Below are 12,777 nucleotides of genomic sequence, written 5' to 3' on the forward strand. Positions count from 1 at the left end.
ACCAGCTTGACCAGCCTAGCCAGACTGGGAGCCCAGCCAAAACCAGCTATGCCCAGCTTAAACCAGGCTGGTCAAGCTGGTTATAATGTTTAAGAAAGCACGGACATTTTCACATATAACATTCCTATAATATTTTTTTCTTCTGGGGAAAGTCTTATTTGTTTTATTTCAGCTAGAATAAAAGCAGTTTTATTTCTTTTTAAACCATTTTATGGTCAATATTATCAGCCCTCTTAAGTATTTTTTTCCCCAATTGTCTACAGAACAAACCACTTTATATAATGATTTGACTAAATACTCTAACTTGCTTATTTAATCTAGTTAAGCCTTTAAATTGAACTTTAAGCTGAAGTATCTAGTAAAATATTATGACAAAGATAAAAGAAATGAGTTATTAAAACTATTATGTTTAGAAATGTGTTCGAAAATCTCTTGTGTTAAATGGAAATTGTGTAAAAATATTTATAAAATAATTAATATTTAACAGGAGGGCTGATAATTCTGACTTCAACTGTACATGATGAGCTACAGAACTTTAATCTCAAATCTATTCGTTTGACCCAGCGAGCAATGGGTCGTCACTCGTCAGACAGCGAGGACACCAGCCGGAGCAGGAGGAAGAGGAGACAGAGACAACGCTCTTCATCCTCCAGCTCTGAAAGCAGAGTGACCAGCCGCAGCAAACACTCCAAGAGACGAACACGCTCCCGATCCAGAGACCGAAACAGAACCACAGATAGAAGGTAGACCATGTCAAGAAATTAAAAATAAATAAAGATATATATATATATATATATATATATATATATATATATATATATATATAATATTATATTATATTATATTATATTTAATTATATATATTTATACAACAGTTCTGTCTGGTTCTCAAATCTGATTGGCTGATAGCTGTGCGATATTCTGCAATATCAGAACTCCTACAGCCTCTTTACCCTTTGTGTATTACTCCGCACACATACAGCCAGCAAAAAGCAGACACTACAGATCTAAAGTTTAAAAGATGCCTGCTCAGCTGTTTAACTGTCAGCTCATGATTTGAATACGGAATAAAGTAGTTCCTCACACAAAAGGATTTTTGAAACTCTCCATGTTTGATTCTGTTTTTATATACACAATTATATGTATGTATGTATGTATATATATGTATATATATATATATGTGTGTGTGTATACATATATATATATATATATATATATATATGTGTGTGTGTGTGTGTGTGTGTGTGTGTGTGTGTATATATATATATATATATTTATATATATATATATATATATATATATATATATATATATATATATATATATATATATATTTATTTATCTAGATTTATTTATGTATTTATTTATTTATTTATTTATTTATTTATTTATTTATGTATGTATTTATTTATATTTATTTATCTAGATTTATTTATTTATTTATTTATTTATTTATTTATTTATTTATTTATGTATGTATTTATTTATATTTATTTATCTAGATTTATTTATGTATTTAATTTTTTATGTATTTATTTATTTATTTATTTGTTTTTTTATTTATTTGTTTATCTATTTATTTATATTTATTTATCTATATTTATTTATGTATTTAATTTTATGTTTATTTATCTATTTATTTATTTACTTATCTATTTACTTTAATTTATTTATTTAGATTTATTTATGTATTTATTTATTTATTTATTTATTTATTTATTTATTTACTTTTTATCTATATTTATTTATTTATTTATTTATATATATATATATATATATATGACAAATGTTTTGTGTTTAGGGTTGTGAATTTAGTTGTGAGTTTTTTCTCTGCTCTATTGACTTTTAATGATGAAAATTAAACTCTACAGTTTAACAAAGTAGATTTTATTGACATTCTAGAATTTTCAGATAACATAATATATAAGAAATAGCATAAGAAGAAATAAGTCTGTAGTTGCTGCCATGTGATTGAGAGGGGTCTGGCTGCAGGCTCGGTGCAGTGCAACCTGAGCTGCATCCAATGCTTTTTAATGCGCTCACCTAACCCCACCTGTCACAGTGACGTCACTCACTCCATTGAATGCATTGTGTCTGAGATTGCATGCCTCAAGGCTGCATCCAGATACTATTGATTTGATTGGCTGATTAGAATTTTGCGTAACAAGCTGTGTGACAGGTGTACCTAATAAAGTGGCCGGTGAGTGTATTTATAGCAGGTATGTATGGGTGTGTGAGAAAAAGTACTGGAAGTTTATTATCAAATTTTTAATGTTTATTTATTGTTTTAGCCATAATTTAAAACACTAACCAGACAATATATCACTTCAAACTATTTTAAACGTCATTACAAACTTTTCACCATCAAATGTTGTTACAGGAAAGACCAAGGTCCTAAATGAAGCATGAATCTCAAAATACAGAAAACTGTTAATTTACTGATGGTTTTTTGACTGTGGTTCGCTCCAGGAAAAACATGTCAAGGACACGAGACTGCTTGCTAATTAGCAGTACATTAAATCTCCCCACTGCAGTAGATATAATGCAAAAGAAAGCTGTTTAAGGGCCCCCATCAATCATCACGTTACAGTTGTCGAGGGAAGTCATTTAGTTATTTGAACGCAACACTATCGTTCCACTATCTTGAATACTATTTTTAGTGTCTCGAATAGACATTGTGTGCAGTTTCTTGAACTCAGACGTTGCTTTGTGCAGTCACTTGCACTGTCTGCCCTAACTTCAATTATTCATGATGCTTTGCCATAATATGTGATGGGAAATAGTTACTCTTGCAGAAAGAAGGATGTGGAGGTCAAGTAGACTGACGCTGATCAGTCATTGTCACACATTAGTTGTTTTTAAGTGGCTTCACCTGTAGGTAATTATGTTGGTGTTTGATGCTCTGATTAAGCTGTCTTGAATAGTGTGAACACTTAGGCCGTGTCCGAAACCGCTTACTACTCAGTAGGTACTGCATTTGAGTATAAACGTACTACTCGGCCGTTAGAAAAGTACGCTCTATACAGTATGAATGTGAAAAGTATGAATGGAATTCGGACGTACTACATCTGCCATTTTGTCATGATCATGTGACCTACCTGCGTCAGTTGCGTCGCTTCACTCCCATTCATTAATTCTCTCACGGGGCATTATGGGATAGCGCAGCGTGCATGGAATGCGCACTCCAGAATCTTGCTGGAAGTAGTAAGTCATCCGGGTACTTCTCGCATACTGATTTTCGAATTCTTTGAATTCGGACATACTACTCGACTTTATTTATTTATTTATATTTATTTATTTATATGTTCATTTACTTATCTAGATTTGTTTTGCATTTATTTATCTAGATTTATTTATCTAGATTTATTTATGTATTTAATTATTTATTTATTTATTTATTTATCTATTTATATATATATATATATGTATGTATATATATATATATATATATATATATATATATATATATATATATATATATATATATATATATATATATTTATTCATTTATTTATATATTTATTTATATTTATTTATCAAGATTTATTTATGTATTTAATTATTTATTTATTTATTTGTTTGTTTATTCATTTATCTATTTATTTATATTTATTTATCTAGATTTATTTATGTATTTAGTTTTATATTTATTTATCTATTTATTTGTTTACTTATCTATTTACTTAAATTTATTTATTTAGATTCATGTATTTATTTAATTACTTTTTAATCTATATTTATTTATATATTTATTTATTTATCTAGATTTTTTTGTATATTAATGTAACTATGTGTTTATCTATTTATCAATATTGTTTTATGCATTTAATTACATTTATTTAATATTTATGTACAATGTATTTAATTTATTTATTTAATGATTTATTTATCTATATTTATATATTAATATATATGTATTTACTTATCTATTTGTATATTTGTTTATTTATCTATTTATTTATTTATCTAGATTTATTTGTATATTAATGTAACTGTGTATTTATCTATTTATCAATATTATTTTATGCATTTAATTACATTTATTTATATATTTATGTACAATATATTTTATTTATTTTTTTAATGATATATTTATATATTTATTTATTTATTTATTTATCTATTTATTTATTTATTTAGATTTATTCATGTATTTAATTATATGTTTATCTATTTATTTACTTTTTTATTAGCATTTATTTGTTTATTTATCTAGATTTATTTATATAATAATGTACCTATGCATTTATTTATTTTCAATTTATTTTTCATCTATATTTTTATGTATTAATATAATTATGTATTTATTTATTTATCATTATTCATTTATGCATTTAATTACATTTATTTATATATTTATGTACTATGTATTTTATTTATTTATTTAATGATTTATTTATCTATATTTATTTATATATTAATATATTTATGTACTTATTAAATTATCTATTTATTTATATATTTATTTATTTATTTAGATTTATTTATGTATTTAATTATATATTTATATATTTATTTACTTTTTATCTACATTTATTTGTTTATCTAGATTTATTTACGTATTAATGTACTTATGCATTTATTTATTTATTTATTTATCGAGTTTTCATCTATATTTGTTTATGTATTAATATATTTGTGTTTATTTATTTATTTACTTATCTATTTATTTATATTTTAATTTATTTATCTTGATTTATTTATGTATTTAATTATGTATTAACTTATATATTTATATATTTATGTGTGTATTTATTAATTTATCTATGTTTATTTATGTATTTAATTATTTAGTTATGTAATATTTATATATTTATGTATTTTTGTATTTATTTATTTCTATTTACATATTTACTTATTTATTTGTCTATTATTGTCTGTCCATCCATCCATCCATCCATCCATCCATCCATCCATCCATCCATCCATCCATCTACATATTTATTTATTAATTAAATTTTGCAAAAAAAAAAAAACATTCTGTGACTAACCCATGTGGACTGCTTTTTGCCCTGCAAAGCAGCTCAAACATTAACTATGACCTCTAATACCGCCACAGTGGTGGAGAGAGACACTCTGCGGCCAGAGCTGCTCACAGTAAAGCTTTAGAAGGATGCATTTGGATGCAGAAATGCATAATAAATTTAATTATGTTTTTTTTAGATAAACATTTTATTTATTCATGATGTGGGGAATGGGCTTACACTTCTCATTTAGCTTTCAGAGTGGCTCTAAGAAGTCTCGGTCTATCTGTTTGAGTCAAAAGTAGGGAAGATGACAGCGGCTCATTGGAGAGAAAAGAAACCGGGAGAGAGAAATCCAGTTCATTAGTTAAAATAATGCAGGCCGACTGGTGTATATCTGTGATGTCAGCCTTTCTAAATATAGTGCAGAGGGTTATACTGGCTGATGGGTAGAAGCTTGTGATTTTCTGTATGCAGACTACCTTATTTCATTCATATCCGGGTTAGTCAGGGAGTGTGCCCTATTTTGTTCTCTCACCATATTAAATATCCCTTTTGTGTGAAATCTGTTTACTGTAAACAACACCTTTTTTGTATTGTACAGGGATTATCTCTTTGTTTAAAGTTGCTCATTGTATTTTTATAAGTATACAGTGTTTTTTATCATAAACAATGTTTCTGTGCTTTTCATTATTTTGTAAAAATTCATCCATTCTCAGAATCTGAATCAGATATCATAGCATCCCTCTCCTTCAAAACTTTCCTTCACTTCTGGTACATGGTCTGCTTTTAGGGCGGAGCTATCAATGCTTTAGGGTGGAGCTATCCGTTCTTTAGGGCGAAGCTATCAGTCTGTTAAAGCAAGGCTATTAGGGGTTTAGGGCTGGGTTACCAGTGTTTTAAGGTGTGGCTATCAGTACTTTAGGGCATAGCTATCAGTTTTTAGGGCGGGGCTATCAGTCCTTTAGGGCAGGGCTATCAGTCCTTTAGGGTGGAGCTATCAGTCTTTTTAAGTGAGGCTAAAGGTCTTTTAAGGTGGAGCTATCAGTCCTTTAAAGTGAAGCTTATGGTCCTTTAGGGTGGGGCTATCAGTCATTTAGGGCGGGGCTTTCAGTCATTTAGGGGTGGGCTGTCAGTTCTTTAGGGCGGAGCTATCAGTCCTTTAAAGTGAGGCTAGTGGTTCTTTAGGGCGGAGCTATCAGTCCTTTAGGGTGGGGCTATTGGTCACTTAGCGTGGAGCTATTGGTTCTTTAGGCCTGGGCTATCACTCATATCTCTGGTTCGAGCCTCTGCTGGGTCAGTTGGCATTTCTGTGTGGAGTTTGCATGTTCTCCCCATGTTCGCGTAGGTTTCCTCTGGGTGCTCCCATTTCCCACACAAGTCCGAAGGCATGTGGTGAATTGGGTATGCTAAAATTGACAATAGTGTATGAGTGTGTGTGTGTGTGTGAATGAGTGTGTATGGATGTTTCCCAGTGATGGGTTGCAGCTGGAAGGGCATCCGCTGCGTAAAACATATGCTGGATAAGTTGGCGGTTCATTCCTTTGTGGTGACCCCAGATTAATAACCTCTAAGACGGACTAAGCCGAAAGAAAATGAATGAACGAATTGATTTATTAATAATTATAATTTAAGAAATATTATAAATAATGATTTAATTCAAATAATTAAAAAAAATGTGTTTAAACAAGTTTGAAAGGAATATTAGAACACAAATAGTGCAATCTGCCGGATGTAGCACAGCGCAGTAACACTTTAGTTTAGTTAAGTTTAGTTTAATAATTAACTGTATTTCTGTGGCATTGATCAACATCTTATTCTGACACCCATTTTACTATTGGAGGCATTTGGAAATAAGTGTATGGACGATTTTTGCATTTGCGTGTTTCTTAGCAGCAGAAGTCGTCATAGTCGGTAACCTCAGAGCACAGTGAATGGGAAAGTACAACTAGTCATTATTTTACAATTCTATTTTCTGAAATAATAAAAGAAAAACTCCTCGATGGTGTTATCAAGAACAAGGAAAACAATAGTGTGAGACTGAGAACGGCAGCCAGAAGAGAGAATAATGTCAGATTTACTGTCCTGCCCCCATATAAATTGCATTACAGACACCTCGCATTAGTGGTCATTTGTTTTTTTTGTAAATTGATGCAAAAATGATATAATACATAGAGAAATGCATATAAATGTTCACACATTAAAAAAAAAATCTAAGTATTAAAAACTTTAAATGATTTAAGGGTGCTTTCACACCTGTGAATCGATTCAGTTGTTCTGAAACAGAGATTACAAATGTTACATTCTTGCTCTTTGCTCTTGGAGCGGTTCGCTTTCACACTGCAAAGTTTCTAGTCGGACCAAAAGAGCTAAAACAAGTCACGTGCAAATAAACTCTCCTCACATTGGTCAGAGTGTCAGGGTTTATTTTGCAGAGTCCCGCTCAGCTGTCAGGAGAGGTGGTGGTTTGGTGGTGATTGACAGGGTGCGCGCGCGTGACGTGTCTGAGGAGAGATGCGGTGGGGAGGGGTGAGAAGGGTGCGCGGCGATGCCTATTTGAGGACCGGGAGGGAGACGCGAGATTACCGGGAGATCATCACTCGATTGCGGGCATCCGGAGACTCGCGAAACTTCCCGCCATACTCATAATTCTCTCTTCATATAGCCGTATGCCTATTACATATCCATAAAACACTGTGATATAACCACGCTCGGATCAGATCGCTTTCTCACTGCAATCGAACCGCTCCAGGGATCATTTCAATCGAGCCGAACACCTCATTCAAGCGATCTCGGAGCGATTACTTTGGCGCGGAACAGAGCGCGATTGCCCTGTTCACATATGCCAAACGAACCGCGCTAACCGGGCAAACGAGACACGTTCCGAAACAAAAGTGTAGGTGTGAACGCACCCTAAGATGCTGTTGAACATTAAATGTGTCATAACAGTCTTGTGAAAAGAGTCCATTACAGAATGTGTTGTTCATACAGAAGCAGTAAGTATGTTTCACACTGCTGGTATATTACTGTACTGATACTCTTGCTACTGATTTTCCAGACACAGAAATCGTTCCCACAGCAGCTCTTCCAGAGGATCCGGTCACAGGAGGCGAAGCCGAAGCGCAGATAGAGGACGAAGCCATCGCTCCCACAGATCCCGATCCCGCAGCCGAAACAGGAGGTAAGGAAAAGGCTGCAGAATGATTCAAATAAATGAGGAAATAATTGTGTGCCCAACCATCACAGTAGTACAGCTTTACTCTCTGAAATAAACTCATTCTGTGTGAACAAACAAACAAGCTAGCAAACAAACAAACAAACAAACATGCAAACAAAAAATAAATAAACAATGTATGAAAAATAGGCGATGCAGTGGTGCAGTAGGTAGTGCTGTCGCCTCACAGCAAGAAGGTCGCTGGTTCGAGCCTCGGCTGGGTCAGTTGGTGTTTCTGTGTGGAGTTTGCATGTTCTCCATGCGTTCGTGTGGGTTTCCTCCGCGTGCTCCAAAGACATGCGGTACAGGTGAATTGGGTGGGCTAAATTGTCCGTAGTATATAAGTGTGAATGTGTGTGTGGATGTTTCCCAGAGATGGGTTGTGGCTGGAAGGGCATTCGCTGCATAAAAACATGCTGGATAATTTGGCGGTTCATTCCGCTGTGGCGACCCTGCATTCATGGGGGGACTAAGCTGAAAAGAAAATGAATGAATGTATGAAAAATAATGAACTATTTATGATAATCTCTTTTCTTAAAGGGACAGTTCACCCAAAAATGAAAATCCGCTAATAATTGACTCACCCTTTAGTTGTTTAAAACCTACTTGAGTTTCTTCTGTAGAACACAAAAGAAGATAATTTGAACAATGCTGCGCTTTAAAAAAATTACTCTTATCCCTATAACAATTTGCGTAAGTAAATTTCAAGTAAATATTTACTAATCTTATATCAAGTAGAATTAACTTGTCGATATCATGTACAATTTACTTAATGTTAATCTTACACCCTTAAATAAATCAAGTAAAAGGTAAATGATTATCTTTTTTTGGCGACGCAGTGGCGCAGTGGGTAGCACGTTCGCCTCACAGCTAGAAGGTCGCTGGGTCGAGCCTCGGCTCAGTTGGCGTTTCTGTGTGGAGTTTGCATGTTCTCCCTGCGTTCGCGTGGGTTTCCTCCGGGTGCTCCGGTTTCCCCTACAGTCCAAACACATGCGGTACAGGTGAGTTGGGTTGGCTAAATTGTCCGTAGTGTGTGAGTGTGTGTGAATGAGTGAGTGCATGTGAATGTTTTCCAGAGATGGGTTGCGGCTGGAAGGACATCCGCTGCGTAAAAACTTGCTGGATGAGTTGGCGGTTCATTCCGCTGTGGCGACCCCAGATTAACAAAGGGACTAAGCCGATAAGAAAATGAATGAATGATTATCTTTTATTTTGAATCTAGATTTATTTTAATGATCTACTTATTAATTGTTTTGATAAAAGCAATGTTCCTTTTACTAAAAAATACTTTAATTAATTAAAGAAAGTTGTTATTTTTTAGCAAAAGGAACATTGCTTTCATCAAAATAAGTCAATCTTATTAGTTAGACTGTAAGAAAATAAGTGAGTAAACCATTTCCCTTAAAATTATTAAGTAAATGAACAATGTGCATAATTATAAAAATTTAATTGCCTGAACATAACAGTTTACTGGAAGTTAATTCTACTCCTTTGAAAAGAGTTTTGAACTCAGTGTTGAAGGTAATGAGTTAATTAAATACCTCATTACTTCAACCTAAATGGAGTAAGTTCACAGTACTCATATAGATTAGTTTTTGAACTCAAATGATTTGTAGCTGTTGGTTTCCTCACACGGTTTGAGTTGCCATAACTTATTGGGTTTTACTGGTTTCAGTTCTCTTCATTCATTGTTTTACTGTGCTCAAATTGCTTCATTTACTCAAATGGATTAAGTTCACTACTCCTATAGATTCATTTTTTAACTCAATCTGTTTCTTATTGGGTTTTCCAGTGTGTCCATTTAACAAACAAACAAAATGTCAATAGTTTTTTAGGGTTTTGATCAATGTGAAACATGTTTTTTTCTGCATCATCATCATCTCCATCATCATTTTCCACCCTCCTCCTCCTCCTCCTACTCATTGGGACTCAAATGCTAACATGTGCTTGGCTAATTAGCGTATGACAGGTTGCCATTAAAGACCTTCTGTTCGCAGCGCCACTCACTCTCTCACAGCTGCTTGTCCTGCGCACACAGACACTCACACTCATTACAGGGGTTATTAGTGTAGATTATTATTGTTTTTGTCTGTATTAATTAAGCACTGGCACAAGCACCCTTGGGTCAGTCCACGTTTGTGCCCGTTTTGAGCTTGGAAGAAATAAGGGGGCTCTTAGGTTGATGAATTAATGCAATTAAACTATAATTATCTGCAGGCTGTTTATTGAAATGTTTTATGTAATGTAAACTCTCTGCTACATCGACATGTAGAGGAGTAAGAACCGTAGGCTTTTTGTTTTTACCATTAGAGCTACCGGCAGCCATTGTGACCATTTTTAATTTGTGTTGGCTCACATTTCAAGTTTTGTGGTATACAATTCATCCGTGTATCTCATTAAGAAAGAAATGTTTTGCCCTTTTAATCTAATATTAAAATCTGAAAATGCACTTCCTGTTTGTGTTCAGTTAAATTCTCAGATTAGGTCTGTCTGAGTTAGTGGGTGTGGTTAACATATGTAACCACGCCCCTTCAGCTGTCAGTTTTGATAACAAATGGAAATGGTGAGCAGGAGGAGTCTGTTATGTTGTAATAACTCTCCCCAAACCCTTTTCCCCATCTTTCTGAATACCTACTTTGCTACATCCAATCAGCTCACAGTAGAAAAAACAAGCCACACCCACATTTTTTTTTTTAACGTTCTGTTTCTCTTGTAACTGCGTCACAATACAGAAAAGAAATTGGTCACAGCTTCCGGTTCATGTGGACTTTTAAAACTCTATTGAAATGAAACCCGCATATCAATAATACCTTGACCTTTCCTAAAGATGTGTATATTTCTTCCTAACATTGTTATTTTATTAAAATGATAAAACACACAAAAAATGTACAAGTATTTATATGTTTCTTACCATAATGGTCAAAACTAACAGCATGCTATTTAAGTGTCTGATACTTTTCCTTGTGACTTTGAGTGCCTCTGTTGCCTAGCAACTTCCTGCTAACAAAAACACAACCTAATTTGGTAACACTTTATAATGACTACACACTATAAATCATTTATTAAGCATTAGCAAATAGTGAATTCATTATCTGTTAAAGCATTAACTCTACATTAATAAACGTCAGTAAGGAGTTTATAACTTCAGCTACAAATGCTCTATTCTTGACTTATAAGCATCTATATAATGTGTTTAATGATTGTATTTTCATACTCTGTTAATGATTTATTTTTCATTTCTAAATTAAGTATCGAATTATTTACAAACCGTTTGTATTTAAGAGTAGTTGAGGGTTTTCAGGACCATTCAGAATGAGTTAGTAAATGATTAATAAACTATTGAAATCAACATTTATATGTCTTATTATTCTGGCATATACTAATAGTTTACTAATATGTTTGTAAATGCTTTACTAACTCAACTTCATGCAGTTTTGTGACCTAATCTAAAGTGAGGACTATTCATGCTTTATAAATCCCTTATAAATGACAAATAAAGGCTCAGTATCAAATGAACGATAATCTGTGCAATCTTTCTAAAAAGTAAAATTACTGTAAAGTTTAAACATTGCAAAATAACAGGAGTGTCAAAATACGACATCCAAAACAGCAACAATATAATAATTTAACATTATAATAAGATGCAAAGTTTAAACTCTACAGTGATTTTATTTTAGATAAGGTTGCAAAGATGAATTTTTCATTTGAAGTACAGTTTTATTTGTGTATCTTTAAATGAAGAGAAATGATTAATGTCTTTTTTTTTCCTGTTTAGAATTTAACTGAGCCTTTATTTGTCGTTTATAAGGGATTTATAAAGCATAAATACTCCTCACTTTAAATTAGGTCACAAAACTGCATGAAGTTGAGTTAATAAAGCATTTATTAACATGTATAGTAACCATTAGTATATGCCTGAATAATAAGACATATAAATGTTGATTTCAATAGTTTATTAATCATTTACTAACTCATTCTGAATGGTCCTGAAAACCCTCAACTACTCTTAAATACAAGCAGTTTGTAAATAATTTGATACTTAATTTAGTAATGAAAAATAAATCACTTACTAAGTATGAAAATACAATCATTAAACACATTATATAGATGCTTATAAGTCAAGAATGCAGCATTTCTAGCTGCAGTTATAAACTGCTTACTAACACTTATTTATGTAGAGTTAATGCTTAACAGATAATGAGTTCACTATTTGCTAATGCTTAATAAATGATTTATAGTGGGTAGTTATTATAAAGTGTTACCGTCTTGAAGACACTACAACCAGAGTTTTTGGCTCATGACATTAGTTTTCTTTTTTTTTTGATAGACCAACATGGGTTAGCGGCAAACGTGTCACGCATTTGGCGTTGTTTGCACCATGAGTATTTATACTTAATTAATACCTAGAATCAATACTACATGGGCTAAATGCACACAAAATATTATTTTTAGTCAGCCAGACCAATCTTTTTCTGTGAACTGTTATGTCATTGCCACATTTAAGATCTGATTTCTTTAAAAATCAGCAATCTTCACTGCCTGATTTAAATAAAGGGGGTCTCAATCCATACAAGAAGCATTATATAGGTATATATACAT

At 32.4% G+C, this 12,777-nt stretch overlaps 1 protein-coding gene across 1 annotated transcript in view; it reads left to right on the forward strand.

Annotated features, from left to right (window-relative positions):
- rsrc1 (arginine/serine-rich coiled-coil 1) overlaps positions 1–12,777 on the forward strand; it is a 226,042-nt gene that overhangs the window by 887 nt on the left and 212,378 nt on the right. The window contains 2 exon segments of the mRNA NM_212947.2: positions 565–743; positions 8,023–8,145. Coding sequence (NP_998112.2) covers positions 571–743; positions 8,023–8,145 — 296 coding nt within the window. The 5' untranslated portion in view covers positions 565–570.

The sequence above is a fragment of the Danio rerio genome, chromosome 15 (assembly GCF_049306965.1).
Source record: "Danio rerio strain Tuebingen ecotype United States chromosome 15, GRCz12tu, whole genome shotgun sequence".
NCBI classification, from domain to species: domain Eukaryota; kingdom Metazoa; phylum Chordata; class Actinopteri; order Cypriniformes; family Danionidae; genus Danio; species Danio rerio.